This window comes from Xenopus tropicalis, chromosome 5, assembly GCF_000004195.4.
Source record: "Xenopus tropicalis strain Nigerian chromosome 5, UCB_Xtro_10.0, whole genome shotgun sequence".
Lineage (NCBI taxonomy): Eukaryota > Metazoa > Chordata > Amphibia > Anura > Pipidae > Xenopus > Xenopus tropicalis.
Window position 1 is genome coordinate 45,429,587 of NC_030681.2, and position 18,440 is coordinate 45,448,026.

Below are 18,440 nucleotides of genomic sequence, written 5' to 3' on the forward strand. Positions count from 1 at the left end.
AAGATCCTCTGTGTTACAAATGAGTGCTGGGCATGTCCTAAGTCTCCTTCCCAGGAAGAAAAGTAGGATGTTCAGTATGTGTTTCAACCTTTAGCTGTTCACCACTTTGCCCTTCACAAGCTTAAACTCGGATATATCTAGAATTTAGTTCATCGATTTAAATGTCACCACTACTCTTGGCATTCCAACAACATTTAGCTATTGCAACCATCTTGTCTGTAATGTGCATAGAAAGCTTAGAATGAGTTTAATGCTGTATACAAGTCTGCCACTTAAAAATGCCTAATTGACATTCTTGGTGTCAAATAAAGACATATTTAACATCTGGGGCTTTGGAAACCCTTGACCTTCAGAGCTACCTCTGATTGTTTTTAACCTTGTATCTACTTTCAGCCAAAGGAACGTGGATCAACACGAGTTCATGCCTTAAATAATGTCAACAGAGTCCTGCAAATTTTACATCAGAACAATGTAAGTTTCATCTTTTATTATGGCAGATTATATCTTTCAAATTCTTGTCCCCTTCTTGAACAAAAAATGAAAGTATTAATGCATAGCCTTTTGTATCTGTACATAGAGAGCAGCCCTGGTTATGTAGTGGGTTGTGGTACTGTTGGGTACTGCATATGGTAAGACTTACTAACATGGGTAACTCCAGGGAACACAACATTTATTAAAATCAGCTATATAGAGTAACAAATGGCATTAATGAAACACTACTTGGGCTCATTTTCCAACACTAAGCAAATTAGAACTTATGCAATTACCCATGGCAGCCAGTCCAATTTTTGCTTTCTTTGTTCTACATGCAGTTAGAACAAAATTAATCACTGATTAGTCCTATCTGTTATTGCCCAAGTGCAAATTTGCCCAGTGTTAGTAAATGAACTACTGATTTTATTATAGCTTTGCAACAAGCAACGAGTCTCAACAGATACAAACTGTAAACCCCCTGATTTAAAATACTAACCATGGCTAAAGTATGGCGTAATAATAAAAATAAGGGAGCACCTGCTAGATAAAATAATCACGTACACAATCTCATCGGTATGTAAATTATAGACTCATCAGGCAATATCCATTTAATAGCACAGTTCAAGGGGTTCCATCACTCCTGTGAAGTATCAGTGCATTTAATCTTGAATATAGAAATATAAAGAGGACAGGGTATCGCCCTGGTTTTAGAGTTGGAAGCACCGTATGACATATTTACACCAGTAGTCTACTGAACCAGCTATGTGGCACCAATAAAATATTTTTTTTTTTTTTGGTTTTTGTTTTAGGTTGAGCTGGTGAACATTGGAGGTACAGACATTGTTGATGGTAACCATAAATTGACCCTTGGATTAATATGGAGCATCATTTTACACTGGCAGGCAAGAATTTATTCTTCTCTACAGTAAAACAAACGTAGCCTGTTAGGCCTGCACTCCTTATATTAGAATTACCATGTGCTAGCCAGATGGGATTAATATCCACAGCTTCCCCAAACAGTCAATTGTAGAAACAAAAAATGCACTGACACAATGTGGACTTTGTATCAAAAAGGTATTGTTCATGTCTTCTACGGTAAAAGAAGGCCAAGTTAGAGTGAGAATTAGTGCTTCAGCAAGAGCTACACTTGGGATGTCATCTTGATGTCCAGATAAATAATTGGAATTTTAATGCTCTATAATGTTAATATAGAGCATTGGCAATGGCACATGGGGTGAATAGTTGTCCTGCAATTAATCGCCTCTAGCTATGGCGACTGATCTCTAAATGCTTTCCTCCCAGCAAGAACATAAATTGCTGGTAGGAAAACATATGTGTCGCTTTGGCTTTTTTTTGAAGCTTTTGGCAAGTTTTGAAGCTTCAGAAAGGTTGAAGCAACACTTATGTTTTCCTATTGGCGATTTACATTCTCGCTGTGTAGAAAGCATTTAGAACAGATTAGTCGCCACTGCTAGAGAGGATTTATCATGGGGCAACTAATTTCCTTGTGTGTCATTGGCCTTAATCAGTGGAATTGCTGCCTTACTGAGACAGTATAAAGGTTCATTTATAGAGGTGAACACATGCAGATTGTACTTGTTTCAAGAACATTTGTATTTTAGCTAAGAGGGACAAAACCAGAATTAGAAGGAAATGAAGCCCATTCATTGTAAATTGACCTTTAGTTTATGTTGAAATAATGGCAATAAACCAGGGCTGTGGAGTCGGAGGCAATTTTGGGTACCTGGAGTCGGAGTCGGCAAAAAATGAACCGACTCCGACTCCTACTAAATTTAAATGGGAAGAAAAAAAAAAAATAAAGCAAGTTTAAATGTCCCAATTCACAAACAGTCATAATTAATTACTTCTCTGCTATAAGAATAAAGCCAAATGCACGCAGTGCATAAACGAACATGTTGAGTGACCATGAAGCATGCTTTTCATTGACTGTATGCTTCACTAAATACATTAGCATATTAAAAACAGAGGAGTCGGAAGTATCAGAAACTGAGGAGTCGGAGTCTGAGTCGGAGAATTTATCTACCGACTCCACAGCCCTGCAATAAACAAAGCTAGTCTAGTTCTTACCCAATTCTGTAGGATCAAGGATTATTATTCCTGTTGGAAATATTCAATTGGTTGGCCTACACTTAGAGCAGAATGGTTAACGGATATCAGAAAGGCACTAAATAGAAATAAAAACTTTCTGTTTTACCCCTTGAATAAACAGGTCACTATTGTTAGTTATTAAATAATGCTGATATCAGAGAAAGGCATCACAAAATGGAGTTTCACTTAGAAGAGAGTAAATGAATATAAAGCGGACAATAAGCAACCCACTTATCATAAGCTGTACATTCTTCTTTTCGAAGCTTTTAGTTCTGACAATAACACAACAGGTTTTACTTTCCAGGTGAAAGATGTTATGAAAGCCATCATGGCCAACCTTCAACAGACGAACAGCGAGAAGATTCTTTTGAGCTGGGTCAGGCAATCCACAAGGCATTACAATCAAGTTAACGTCCTGAATTTTACCACAAGTTGGACGGATGGCTTGGCCTTCAATGCTCTTCTTCACAGGCACAAGTAGGTGACCAGTTTTAAATGTGGCTCAGTGCACCTATAGCATTTATCCTCTGTAAAACCATTGTGATACCCTGACCTCTCATGGGCTAGATATCTTGAGTAACCTTGTATGTGTTAACAGTCACTATTCCCAAACAAAAACCATTAGATTTGTATGACTGTAATGGTTGCTATTTGTTGTTGTGGATTATAGTGTAATTGTTACCATCCAGGCTGTGGCTATTTTATTGAGATTACTTGTTTGTTCTTAAGCTATATAATGAGATAGCATTTTAGTGTGCCTTTAATGTGCCTTTGGTTCAACCATTATTATTGTGGTGTATTTTTTTTTTTAATTCACGGTTTCTAATTTTAGAACAATTTCCTTATTAAGTTGAATAATTGCCATTTGCCAAGTATGATCTCTTACATTTTGGTTAATTGCTCAAGTAAGTAAGCAAATTTCAGCTCTACTGTAAACAACTCACTGGCAATGTATACTATATAATTATTTCATTCTTTTTGGCAAATGGCCCCAAATATGATACCTAGATAGCTGTTTGGGCAAGTTACAAAAGCTAGTGCTCCACTAAACCATTTCTTCATTCAAGCCTTCTGTCATTTTCTGGTGAGTCGCCAGCAACAGGGAATTCACAGCTATCATATTCTTCTCTTCCCCAGTGCTACACAGGTCCCAGGAATGTCTTCATTGACATTAGTAATAAACCACTGACAAGCCCTCTCTGATCAGTCCTCTATGCCTGTATCACTAAAATGGTAATTACAGTAGGGTGTCATCTTTAGGAGGAGTGCATAATTGCTTTTTTTTGAGCAATGCTTCCATGAGTGGAAGACACTTTATTGCAGGCAGTGGGGTGATTTCATCACTTCTACTTGCAATGCTGCCCAAGCCTTACTTAATTTATTTCTTGCATAAATGATCCCATGTCCTCCACTGGTCTTCGTAGAATATGAGTCTGTTAATACTTTGGTTAGAGAAGACACTTATTCTTCAAATGAGGTCAGCGATATCAAGCAGTGGCCTGAGCTAGAGCAGGTCTAATTGCAACAGATAAAGGGTGCACAGCTAGATTTTGATTTCGAAACCTGGGTAGTTTTGAGACATGTCAAATGGTAAGGTTCACATTATCCTGCATCAGATATAAAAATAGAAGTTAATGAAACAGTTGAAGTTAATAATATTGTGGTGTTTTACTATCAAGGGAGGTAATTTGTTCTATTTATTGTGCTTAAAATGTGTTACTAAGGAAGAGGCATTACCATTAATTGCATCGTTATAATCTGTTATGTCCTTACACACAGCATTAATGACTGTACTAAAATCTTTATTTCCTTGTTTGATTTTTTTCTCCTGTCTTTTGTGTTGCTTAAAGGGGCAGTTTGCCTTCTTAATAGTTTTCAGGCTAATACAGGTATGGGACCTATTATCAGGAATGTCCAGGATCTGGGGCTTTCCAGATAATGGTCGTTTCCCTAATTTGGAGCTCCATACCTTAAATCTAATAGAAAATAATTTAAACATTTACTAAGCCCAACAGGATTGTTTTGCCACCAATAAGGATTAATTATATCTTAGTTGTAATCAAGCACAAGGTACTGGTTTATTACTGCAGAGAAAAAGGAAATCATTTAAATTTTGTTTAATTATTTGATTAAAATTAAATCTATGGGAGATGGCCATCTTGTAATTCGTAACTTTCTGGATAGAATTCTATACAAATGATGGCATTTTGCTAATTACTTTCTTTTTACATTTTCCAGTTTCCCATTTTTCTCCTCAAATGTTGTATGTATTTATTTATTTATATATATATATATATATATACAGTGGTGTGAAAAACTATTTGCCCCCTTCCTGATTTCTTATTCTTTTGCATGTTTGTCACACTTAAATGTTTCTGCTCATCAAAAACCATTAACTATTAGTCAAAGATAACATAATTGAACACAAAATACAGTTTTTAAATGAAGGTTTACGTTATTAAGGGAGAAAAAAAACTCCAAATCTACATGGCCCTGTGTGAAAAAGTGATTGCCCCCCTTGTTAAAAAATAACTTAACTGTGGTTTATCAATTTCAATTTTCAATTTCAATATCAATTTCTGTAGTCACCCCCAGGCCTGATTACTGCCACACCTGTTTCAATCAAGAAATCACTTAAATAGGAGCTACCTGACACAGAGAAGTAGACCAAAAGCACCTCAAAAGCTAGACATCATGCCAAGATCCAAAGAAATTCAGGAACAAATGAGAACAAAAGTAATTGAGATCTATCAGTCTGGTAAAGGTTATAAAGCCATTTCTAAAGCTTTGGGACTCCAGCGAACCACAGTGAGAGCCATTATCCACAAATGGCAAAAACATGGAACAGTGGTGAACCTTCCCAGGAGTGGCCGGCCGACCAAAATTACCCCAAGAGCGCAGAGACAACTCATCCGAGAGGCCACAAAAGACCCCAGGACAACATCTAAAGAACTGCAGGCCTCACTTGCCTCAATTAAGGGCAGTGTTCACGACTCCACCATAAGAAAGAGACTGGGCAAAAACGGCCTGCATGGCAGATTTCCATGCGCAAACCACTTTTAAGCAAAAAGAACATTAAGGCTCGTCTCAATTTTGCTAAAAAACATCGCAATGATTGCCAAGACTTTTGAGAAAATACCTTGTGGACCGATGAGACAAAAGTTGAACTTTTTGGAAGGTGCGTGTCCCGTTACATCTGGCGTAAAAGTAACACAGCATTTCAGAAAAAGAACATCATACTAACAGTAAAATATGTTGGTGGTAGTGTGATGGTCTGGGGTTGTTTTGCTGCTTCAGGACCTGGAAGGCTTGCTGTGATAGATGGAACCATGAATTCTACTGTCTACCAAAAAATCCTGAAGGAGAATGTCCGGCCATCTGTTCGTCAACTCAAGCTGAAGCGATCTTGGGTGCTGCAGCAGGACAATGACCCAAAACACACCAGCAAATCCACCTCTGAATGGCTGAAGAAAAACAAAATGAAGACTTTGGAGTGGCCTAGTCAAAGTCCTGACCTGAATCCTATTGAGATGTTGTGGCATGACCTTAAAAAGGCGGTTCATGCTAGAAAACCGAGGCCAAAATTCCTCCAGAGCGCTGTAAAAGACTCGTTGCAAGTTATCGCAAACACTTGATTGCAGTTATTGCTGCTAAGGGTGGCCCAACCAGTTATTAGGTTCAGGGGGCAATTACTTTTTCACACAGGGCTATGTAGGTTTGGATTTTTTTTCTCCCTAAATAATAAAAACCCTTATTTAAAAACTGCATTTTGTGTTTACTTGTGTTATCTTTGACTAATAGTTAAATGTGTTTGATGATCAGAAACATTTTGTGTGACAAACATGCAAAAGAATAAGAAATCAGGAAGGGGGCAAATAGTTTTTCACACCACTGTATGTATGTATGTATATATATATATATATATATATATATATATATATATATATATATATATATATATATAATATTAAAGTATATTTATTGAATTGCATGTGCCAAGTTATCATTGCTCAGTAATTTTTATGATGGAAGTGATTCAGCTCGATAAACAAAACGTTATTAGAACTTTTAGATTCCAGCAGGGAATAGGTCAAACTGCTTGGAATCTTTCTGAATTGCCTGGTTCATTCTGTAATACATCTATCCATAAGTTTACATTTTTTTTTTCCCAGGCCAGACCTGTTTAGCTGGGAAAAAGTTGTCACACTTTCCCCCCTCGAGCGACTTGACCATGCATTCAGTATTGCAAAGAAACACATGGGGATTGAAAAGCTTCTTGACCCAGAAGGTATGTGGTTTGTTTGATTCTTCTCTGTTGTACTAAAGATGCAGATAAATTGTCTGTGGGTATAATAGTTATTGTGTGCATAGATGCAGCACAACCTTTTGGCTATCAGAGGCCTCCCGTGCACCAGGTCTGTTAGCTCTTGGCTCTGATTTTTCAGGGAAAGTGTTAAGAGATATGAGCGCTAATAAAGAACTGTCAGGCAGTTTGGCTCTTGTGGTTGGCTCTGCTGGATTAGCTTTATCATGAGTGTGACTGAGGCAGAAAAGAATGTAAGAATTTAAAAAAAAAAATGAGCTGACAGGCACAATGCAGAGATAACAAGCTGGGGTATTATGCATAAGTCAATAGCAGCAGCCTAGAAACATGCACATAATGAAACTTCATCTCAGATTTACATTTTTTATGGAGGCTTAGTGTTCTATAAAGAACTTTATACGTCTATATTCCTTTATGCGGCAAAATTTTCTGCAGGCAGTCATATGCCCCACGCCATGTACTAGCTGTCTGGTCAGACACTGCCCAGCTTTGGCTTTGAAATCATAATTAGAAACTATGGAGTGAATCTTTTCCATTTTAAAAGTGAAATAAAATTGTCTGTTTTATTTAATGACTTCTTAAGCACTGACCAATAAACTTTTATTTGTAAACTTTGATGTGAGGGGAAGTTAGAGCTTTTATTTGTTTGAGTTTTAATCTGTTTAAATTACTACAATAATACATTATATGCAAACTCAGCACTACAATAAACCAGTAGGGGCTTTTACACCATAGTCCAGCCTTTTGTTTATGCCATTATCCCATATATATCGTTGTTGGTTTTAAAAAGTTTAGGGCTCTGGCACACGTGGAGATTAGTCGCCCGCGACAAATCTCCCTTGTCATGGGCGACTAATCTCCCGAACTGCCATCCCACCGGCGAAAATGTAAGTTGCTGGTGGGATGGCAATTCGGGGAGATTTGTCGCGGGCGACTAATCTCCCTGTGTGCCAGAGCCCTTTCCAACTGAACTTTAGAAAACATAACGGTGATAAACTGGTTGTAAAGAAAGTGAGGAGACCCGTGTTTTCTTTTTGTAATTGGGTCTCCATAGTCTGCTAATAATCAATTAAATGTTAAATAAACCGAATAGGATTGTTTTGCCTCCAGTAAAGATTAATTATACCTTAGTTGGGACAGTGGACTGTTTCCTTTTTGCATAGAAAAGGGAAATAATTCTTTTAAAATGAAAATTATTTCACTATGGGAGATGGTCTTCACATAATTAGGAAGTGCCTGGATAACAGGTTTCCAGATAACTGATCCCATACCTGTAAAAAGGGATGCAGGAAGGAAGGAGTGGAAAAAGAATGTAGAGAGAAGGAAGGGGCATAGTGTGTGGTATGGCATGTTTTTAGGAAGGTTTTGGCTCTGACCAAGTTATATCACACACCAATAGGATTATACGTAACTTTGGCTTCTCTTTGTTCCCTTCATACTTTTGGGATTGGCAATGGATTTTCTCTCTTTTATTGTTACATCAGTGATTATCAGAAGGCCAAGCTAAATATTCTGTATATTGGAATATGGAAAGTTTTTTTTTCTATGTAGCTTTCAAGCAAGCCATATCAGTCAGCGTTAGGCTTTCAGGCAAGCAGGCAGTATGTTGGACCCAGAAATGTGAAATCACTGGTGGATTTGTTTAAAGGTGTTCTGTGCTTTTATTATTACCATATTGCTGCTTTTATTTTAAATTGGACCCAGGGATATTGATGTGGGGTATGCAGATGTATGTCTGCAGTACAGACCTTAGAAATCTATAGTCATTTTGCCCATCCTTCTAAAGTGAAATAAAAAGCAGACTAAATTCCAGTGTGAAAACTCCCCAATGGCCAGATCCTGTCAGAAATAACTTCTTTTCATAGATATTTTGGTGTATTTCTATTTATAAGAGGTGAAATGATGCTTTCATCATATAAACTTGGTTGGAAAGCACTAAAATCTTTTTTAATACGCCAATATTTTTTTCCAGATGTTGTTGTGCAGCTGCCTGACAAAAAATCTATAATTATGTACTTAACATCGCTGTTTGAAGTGCTTCCACATGAAGTCACGCTGGAAGATATCCATGAGGTGGAAACGCTTCCCAGGAGATACAAGGGGGTGTGTGAGGAGACGGTTTTCACTAAGCAACAGGTACAGTCATTTGTGTTACATTATTATGTTCCATCCAGATCTGTGCACAGTGCAGTGCTTGGTATTGTTGTAGCACTCACAAGTAGTGATTATGCCCACTTGCAGTTGGTCAGAGCTGCCATTATGTTCTCTATCTGTCTTACCAGTCTACCTAACTACAGCTCCCTAGCTGCAGGCACCAACATTCTCCAACCACGTATAGGCCATGTATCTAAAAAAAAAGTTGGCTCCCATATTTTGAACTGATTGCCACTATTTTCCTAGACAAGAATTTTCGTTTAAGGTTTATTAAATGGACGTAAGGAAAGAGGAATAACCCCTTAGATGTAGAGAAATTGGTAGACTCGCCAATAGAAACGTTGGGCTTAGGTGCCAGAGCCCAAAGCTACAGCCCAAAGGGACAGATAATACCGTATATAAAGAAGATGAGCAGGCACTCAAAGATCCAACTTGACTGGTTCAAACTGAATAAAACATATATCTTTAGTAACTCTTACATGTTCTGAAAAGCCTTACACGTTTTGTTCTATAAGGCACTTAATCATAGCCTGTCATTAAATATAATAAAAATGGGTTAGTTTTAAAAGTATAGTGGTAAGCTGTTTTTTTTTTCAACATGTCATCTATAACATGCTTTGGACTATTTATTAACAAGCTGGAGAAAGTGATTCAATGCTGATTGCAAGAAACGTTGGTTTTAACAATATATTTAAAATAAAAAAATTTTGATGAAACATTGAAGGGTGTGCTGGCCACGGATGATTATTTTCTATACAGACATAATTTTGGCTAGCACCCCGCAGAATATTGAGCCTTGGAGTGCGGACACCATTTGGATTGATATATATATATATATATATATATATATATATATATATATATATATATATATATATATATATATATATATTATATTGTGAGAGATGCAATGGGAAAGGTCATTATTTGGTGTATTTCCACCAGTATTACAGCAGGTAATGCTGTTTTAGAGTAAATCTCCTTTAAGGTTTGATTTGGCCAGCTGTAGGGAGCTGCCTGATTAGGCTGCAGGTGAGCAGCCAATAAAAGGGGTTGTGTGATTTAGGGAGTTGGAATTGAACCGTGACTATGTGAAGGTCACTCTCAGAGCAGGGCACAGAGCAGGAGGGCTGCCTGTGTTAGGAACACCCAGAGGAGCTGGGGGTGCCACCTGCCACTGCCAGGAAGCAGAGGGAGTGCTGACCCAACGGATGAGTGCTGAGAGGGCTCAGCGAGGCTTAGTGTGAAGCCTGAGTGTTCCAGAGCGTGGAAATAACCCTGGAAGGTGAAAACCCTGAAGAAGGGACATCTCAAAACCCTGAACTGTTTACTGAACTGTCTTTATGTCTCTGTTGGGAAGAATGGGCCCTTAATAAACCTGAGTTTTGCCTGAAGACTTGGTGTCCCTGTCTCTATGCTCCAGATCCTCTGCATGCCTGCCTGCCTACCATTGCCAATTCCCCCAAAATTGCGTGTACAGGCATTCAGTGTGTCACTATATATATGTGCATGTATTATTATCCTAGTGGATAAGCCTAGATTATTCATGAAATGTGCATGTTGAACTAAAAATACCAGCCCTTTGGACCATATAAAATTAGATTTAAAAAAAAAAAAAAAATTGATCTACTATGAAATACATAATATTTTTCAGCATTCTGGATGAGCAAGCTTGATCTAGTCAAATCCTCTAACCAATTCAGCAGTGTAGAAGTAAATTGTTGTGACTGGTGAAGGCCTGTTACTGTAGGCTTAATATTTAGCGTCCGATAAACCCAGGTTCACTGGGTCATTGGCTTATCTGTCCCTGCTAGTGTGTGTTTGATCAGTAAGGTCATGGGAAAAAATTCAGTGGCAATAACTATTTAATGTACAGATGATCCTTGGACAACATATTATGCTTGAAATATGAGACCATGATTTAGTTCTTAGCTAAATTTAGTTTTCTGTGCCTCAATGCTGGGTGTTTGCCATACAAAGTTATGTTTAGGATGGGAATTTTCAAACAGTTTCCAGTCACAAACAGAATTTCTACATTCCCCTAGTGCCAGGTAGTTACATAGTTACATGGTTAAGTTGGATTGAAAAAAGACCATTAAGTTTAACCCCTACAAACTCCAGTGCACATATATACACATACTTATACCGGCCTATCTATACACTCACATATATATCTATATATACACCAATATACAAACTAGTTGTAGTTTATAGTATCACAGGTACCCTGCGAGGTTTGTTTCTATTCATAGCAGAATAGCTCTTATAGAGAAATGTAGCTTAGCATCTGTTGGGATGCAAATTTCTTGGCTGCAAAGTAAAACAGCCTAGACCTGAATATCTGTCTGTATTTGTCAGTCTGGGCGAAACTGTGACTTGCCCTGGTGAAAGTTCACATGGGAACTTGGATTTTTTTTAATCACAGAAAGGAATTTAAACTGAATATATGTACTGAGGCCCATGTGGTGATAGATACAGTATAGATAACCTCTGTCCTACTGTAATACACTGTATTGTATCACCATAGGCCAATCAACTTGGGCATATCTGGCTTCTAAGTGTTTTTAGGCCTATGAAAATGGTTAAGTGAGGTGTACATAACCATATAGTTAATATGATAACTAGCGAGATGTCAAAAGCTGTATTTTAGCAGTGACTAGTGTTGGTAGTTATTATCTGGGGTAAATTTGATGCAGGAAATGTTACAAATAAATACCTTTCTTTTGTAAAGTAGTACTTTCATGAAAGGTACTAATTAATTTTAAATTAACCTTTTTAAATCCTGTTATGTTAAATAAAACGTGTGCTGTTGATTAAAGAGGATGTAAACTCTTTAAAAATAAAAATGTTTAAAATTATTTGTACCTATAGCTGCAGTTTGAGTCCCTTTCTGTTCTCCATCCTTGTGGTTCTGACTTTTGAAACGGTATACAAAAGCCAGCTGATTAAAGGGGAACTCCAGTTTTTGAACCAAAATTAGTTAAAGAGCCCCATACAACACCAAATCCCAATATACCTTACTGTAATCTATTCTTTAAAAAAGTATGAATAAATACCAGTTTATATGCTGAAATCCAGCTGCAAAACAGTTCTTCTCTTTCTGTGTCACTTGAAATCCTGACAGGGAGGAAGGGACTGAAACATTGATGTTATAAATTGTATATGTGAAGTTGTATGTTGCTTAAATTGTTTACTTTTCAAATAACTTAAAGGAACAGTAACACCAAAAAATGTATATATTTCAAAGAAATTAAACTATAATGTACTGCTGCCCTGCACTGGTATAAGTTTTGTGTTTGCTTCAGAAACATTACTAGAGTTTATATAAACCCTGCTGTGTAGCCATTCAAAAGAAGAAAAGGCACAGGTTATATAGCAGCTAACAGATAAACCCTGTAGAATACAATGGTGTCTTATCTGTTATCTGCTATGTAACCTATGTCTTTTCTCCTTTTTTCCAGCTTGAATGGCTGCCCCCATGGCTACACAGCAGCTTATTTATATTAACTATAGTAGTGTTTCTGAAGCAAACACCCCAGTTTTACCAGTGCAGGGCCACAGTACATTATATTTCAATTACTTTAAAACACTTAATTTTTTGGTGTTACTGTTCCTTTAAGTTGTGTGTGGGTGGAGTTCCCCTTTAACAAATCTGGAGATTAAATGACTTTTACTACATTGTTTCAAGAGTCAAAACTAAAGGTGACAATACACTGTAAGACCTAGCCAAACAAGCGGATATACTCCCAATATGCCCACCTACAGTTGGGCGATATCAGGCTAAATTGATCTTTGGCTCCAGGGCCAAATGATTAAATTAAAAGGGCGGCATAGGTGCCGTTGGATCGGGACCACATTAACGAGCCAAAGTGGTCCCCAATTCGACAGAAAAATCTAACCTGCCCATGCGAGACCTGGCCAATTACAGGCCAGATGTCGGTTGGGGGGACCTGACGGTGGTGCCCATACACGGGCAGATAAGCTGCAGAATCAGTCTAAAAAACAGATATCGGCAGCTAAATTTGCCCCTGTATGGCCACCTTTGCACACAAAGGGACTGGAAACATGGTTTCAATAGCATTTGCACTTTAAAATAACTTTAAAACCTTTAAAAATATTAAATAAATGTATACTAGAAAGTTGCTTGATTACATTTTTTTGTCATTAGCAAAATCTTATTTTTGGGTTTATGTTGCCTTTAATGTTGCAGCTATTTCTGTTGTATGGGCCATTCTTGCTTTGTGAGAGATAAGCCTTTTACATTATGACATAATCACTCTGGCTTCCATAGCAAGCCATGTAATGGTCTAAGCTTGAAGTAGCTGTTGACAAGTTTTAGGAATGTGCCAAAATAAACTGCTTGTTTTAGTTCAAGTCCTTTACAGGGGCTGCAATGTAGAGGTCTTAGCTAGTGTGTCATACTATTTCTAGAGGTACAGTAGCTGAGCACAAAGACGAACTTTACTCAGTTGTTACAGAACTGTGACTTCCTGACAAGCTATTGGGGGATACTGGGAGATGTAGTTTTGACAAGAGAATAGGAGCGGAGCCGTGCTTGCTCTTTCCTGTTACAGCTCGAACAATAGGCCAACAAAGCAAGAGTAGAGCTGAGCATTTGGTTCTGTTACTTCTATATTTTGAAAGTCCTGCCTGCATTTTCAAGATATATATATATATAATCTGTAGTCTGAGAGATTGTTTTAAAATCTAATTGATTTATAAAGCCACTTTGCACACAGCATTTGATATATTTGGCTAGGTTTTATTGAGGCCAACAGTCTTAGAAGGATAGACTATCAATGCCAAGCAACATACCAGCTGTACATAGTTTTATTGGCATGAGTTGGAGTAGCCATATTTTTTGTCTGTACCAGGCCAGGATTCTGTATAGAATCTGTACCAGGCCAGGAATCTGTATAGAATCTGTCCAGGCCAGGAATCTGTATAGAAGGTTTAGCATACAATAAGTTATGGCTTTTTAACATACTGTATCATAAAAAACAGACATGTATAAATAGGGGTTTTTTTTCTTTAAAGGAGAAGGAAAGTTAAAATCACTGAGGAGTGCCAAATGTTAGGCTCACATACGTGATACCTCAGAGTGGTGCTCCTATTAGCAGAAAATCGCACAAGCAAGCAATCCCCTTCCTTCCTTCTTGTTTCTCTGTGATCCTGGGGCCCATGCATGCACAGTAGAGTGAAAAAGCCGACTAAACGTAAACGTTCAACTTTTCACTCTACTGCACATGCGCAGCCAGCGCAAAGTAAGAGGGCGGAAGAGGATTGCTGGCCTGCATATAACCCAGGCTGGTGTAGTTTTTTGCTAACAGGAACACCAGCCGGGGGTATAAGTTGAGTGAATACAATCACTGGGGGGTGCCTAATATTTTGACATATTACGTGAATGTTTATATTATGGCCAGTGACTAACACTGTATCTGGTAGAATAAAGTCTAATGCAACTGGACATTCTAAAACATAGAAAGTCTGCCTGGGAATAGTTACTCAGTGAATGGCTCCCCAAACGGAGGTAATTAATTCAAGGTTCCTATTGGCCTCTTGTGCTCAGGTGCAGCTATTGATAAGTAAAAGGACCCCATAATCCGCTTAAACAACTCCCCTAACTGGTGTGCATAGAGTTAGTGGTTTATTTGTGCATTTGTTTGCAGACCACAAAAATGTTGGAAACGGCAGCTTACACAGGGGTGCGCTGATAGATGGACAGCTACTAGCTAGGAAACAAAGAACCTATAAATAACAGTTTTGGGGAGCACTGCAGTCATACTTTTACCCAATTTCAAAGTAGTCCCAGCCTGTTTTGTTGTTTAACCTCTGAAACCAGCTGCAGTAAAGATTCTCCCTTTGGTGTTGCATTTAGCTAAGAGACTGTGCAAATACCTTATTACGTTTCTTTACTGCAGTAAATGTTAGCACTTCATACTTTCAAATGCCCATCATTGTAACATTGCATTTGTCTCTAATTCAGTCATGTAGCTATTTATCATAGACGACAACCAGCATATTAAATATCAGTCAGTCTATTAAACCTGAAGTAAAAATGTATAGAGCTATGCTAATATAAGTGAAATATGCAACGCTCTCTTAACAGTATGCTCAATGTCATTTTTCTTTGTTGGCATAAAATATAAATAATATATCAGTGCTCCTTAAGCACTCCATAAGATTCTTGATTCAGTCCTTTCCCAGAGAAATATCTGATTTAGCATATTTATTGGAACTGTACAAGATCTCTTTAGCTTTCCCTGTATTTCTGGGAGTCCATCTTCCTTTAATTCATATGCTCATTTGCAAAGTGGCTTATGTGGACTAAAATGCTTTTTGGGATGCCCCGAATCCAGGATTCAGCCAAACCGAGTCCAAACACTTAGAGCTCACCACAGAAAAAATCACCCACTTTGCATTCATTCCTATGGGATTTTTTAAAAGAGTATTTATGAATGGGTAAAAGTTAGAGCTCACCATTTGATAAACAGACTTCTAAAAGTCTATAGGAAATGGGTGAATATTTCTGTGGTTAGCTTTATCCTCACATTTTGCCCCCTAATGTGTGACACTAATGCTCTGGACAATTGAATGCAACTTAACTCAGATTTGCAACTTTTTATGGCAAACCGAAATGCCACATATTCACTCATCATTAATCCCTACTAACATAGATCTAAATAAAGTTATTTAATTCTCTTCACAGCTCTGACATGGGTGCCCAGGACAAATGTCTGCTTTGCACTGCCCTATATAGTAGTCAATACACTTATACAGGGAAATTTTTAAAGGGAATTTAACCCCCTCTTTTTGACATGATTTTGTTCAGCTGGGTTTATGTAGAAAAGGTGTACAAACACCATCTGAGCCTCTATTAATAAATATAATTTTTTTTCACAGAACCATACTTGACAGATTGCATGAAAACCATGATACTTGTATAAAAGTAATTTCCCAGCATCATTAGACACACAATGTAATGTAACCCCACACTTACCTTGTTCCATTATAAAGTGATTGATCTTGGACTCCAAGCGAAACTTCAGTTTTTCAGGTCTATAACAGGGATCCCCAACCTTTTTTACTCATAAGCCACACTCATATGTAAAAAGTGTTGCCAAATAAGGGCTGTGATCAGCTGTTCGGTAGCCCCATGTGACTGCTGGCCTGCAAGAGGCTCTGCTTGGAGTTAAACTGTGTCTTTGTGCTTCTAAAATTTGTTTCCAAACTAGAAATTTTAAAAATTGGAACCTACATTTGAGGCCACTGGGAGCAACATAAAAGGGGTTGGTGAGCAACAGGTTGCCCCCGTGCCACTGGTTGGGGATCACTGGTCTATAATGTTTGTACATATAAAATGTAATCATGTCCCCTTGCAGGTGCCTTTTCTCTAGAGAAAACATCACGTTGGCTTTCCAAAGTTGCACAGACTAACTTGCTCCATGGAACATTAGCCTTACACCTTCCAAAAGCTTCTTATGCCACCAATGTCAAACTAACAGGCATTATCCCTTTTTTGAACAATTGCACCACATTGGTTATTTGCAATCTCTCCGCACCATGCAAGACACTATTTAATGCATTTTCTACAATACCCTGGGGTGGTCCATAAGCCACAGTATGAACCTGTATCAGTTTTCAATATGGTGCATTGCACCATATTGCTTATTCTCTCTCTTTGGGAGGTTTATGATTTAGTTCAAGGCCCTTGTGGTAAATAAACACTGAAATTGGTAATTTTTTTTTCATTTTATTTTTTATTAGACCCTCTTCAGAGACTCATGGCCAAAGATCTTACTATAATCAGATCTTATATAGGCTTTTTGAAGGCCCCTATGTTTCCACATGAGAGAATGACTTAAATCTGGGGTTTGTTTTCTTTAGCCCCTCTTTGCTAAATCTCCTATATAATGAATAAAGACCTATAGACCCATAAAATCCATCCACATAGGTGGATAGAGAAATTAACCCTAAGTTTCAATTACATTTATTTGGCACAAATGTTTCATGTGATGTTTTGTAAAGAACCTGAAACAATTTTATGTTGAGTATGTTGGCACTAATATATAATTTTATATATAATTGTTTTTATTTCATTTTTTACCTCCCTGTAGGTTTTTGAAGAACAGTATGAAGATTTAAATCTGGGAACAAGCAGCTCAGTAACAGAGGTTGAAATGGATCTTGACAGCTATCAGGTGGCTCTGGAAGATGTGCTCACTTGGCTTCTAATGGCAGAAGACACATTTCAGGAACAAGATGATGTATCTGATGACGTAGAAGAAGTTAAACAGCAATTTGCCACTCATGAGGTTTGTGTTACCTAAATTCATAATCATAGAAGGTTTTTTTTTTTTTTTTTGAAGCATTTTATAAACATTTCTATAATTAAAATGCAGAACAAGCATCCAATTGCTGTAAATGGGCTAATATATTCTCTAAACTAAAATCGGAAATAGCCTATTACACAGATATAAACCATAGCAGACAAGAATTAGTCGCTTTCAGTATATCTCTGTGGGTGACTAATCTCTTCCAAATGCCATCCCACCAGTGAAAATATAAATTGCCAGTGGGGAAAAAAATATATGTCGGTTTGGCTTTCCGAAGTTGACTCACAAGAAAACTTCGGGCGACTTTGAAAAGCCGAAGCAGCTTGTATTTTTCCCACCAGGAATGGTGTCAATGGTGTGAAGGCATTTGAAGGAGATTAGTCGTCTGCAGTAGAGGAGATTTATCGTGAGCAACTATTCTCCTCATCTGTCAGTCTCCTGTCTGCCTGTCTAGAGTATGGCAGGTGCAATCTTGTGCCCATTGAGATCTGCCTGATGAAGCCTGAAACAAGTAAGGGAAGAGTCTTAAAGGAGAACTAGCTTAAAATAAAGATTTAAATGATGCACGTCATGTTTATAGGTCCTTGCCCAAGGCAAGCTTGCAACCTTTTACCAGTGAAGATTTGTGATTTAGAAGATGCTCTGGGCTGCGGTCCTGAACTTAGGGAACAATTCACAATAAACTGTATATATTGAACAAAAATATTACATTACAAGGTAGAGTATTAATTCAAATTCGCATTACCTGGCATCATAAAAACCAGTACATCATTTATTAATCGGGCTACTAACCTATAACATCAGCTTCTATGACAGGTGAACTTTATTTTATGCTTAATGATTAGTGACGACCCTTAAGCTTAGCTTCCCAACCGCTGCTCTGAGCGCGCTGAGCATGTGAGCTCCTGTAACAACTTTAAAGGCCTGGATCGTTATTATTATTATAGAGATGCTGAACCATTAGGTTGGTGCAGTAAGTTTGGTATATAAAATCTGGCATTTGTAGCCATATTCATTTTTAGGGTTTAGTTCTCCTTTAATGG

The 18,440-nt window shown here is 37.7% G+C and overlaps 1 protein-coding gene across 7 annotated transcripts in view; it reads left to right on the top strand.

The window, feature by feature from the left end:
• utrn (utrophin) overlaps positions 1-18,440 on the top strand; it is a 372,003-nt gene that overhangs the window by 73,733 nt on the left and 279,830 nt on the right. For all 7 annotated transcript variants that reach the window (XM_012963789.3, XM_004914663.4, XM_031901862.1 and 4 more), the window contains 6 exons: positions 394-471; positions 1,284-1,376; positions 2,888-3,060; positions 6,756-6,871; positions 8,880-9,043; positions 17,179-17,376. In XM_012963789.3, coding sequence (XP_012819243.1) covers positions 394-471; positions 1,284-1,376; positions 2,888-3,060; positions 6,756-6,871; positions 8,880-9,043; positions 17,179-17,376 — 822 coding nt within the window. The remainder of the gene's footprint in view (positions 1-393; positions 472-1,283; positions 1,377-2,887; positions 3,061-6,755; positions 6,872-8,879; positions 9,044-17,178; positions 17,377-18,440) is intronic.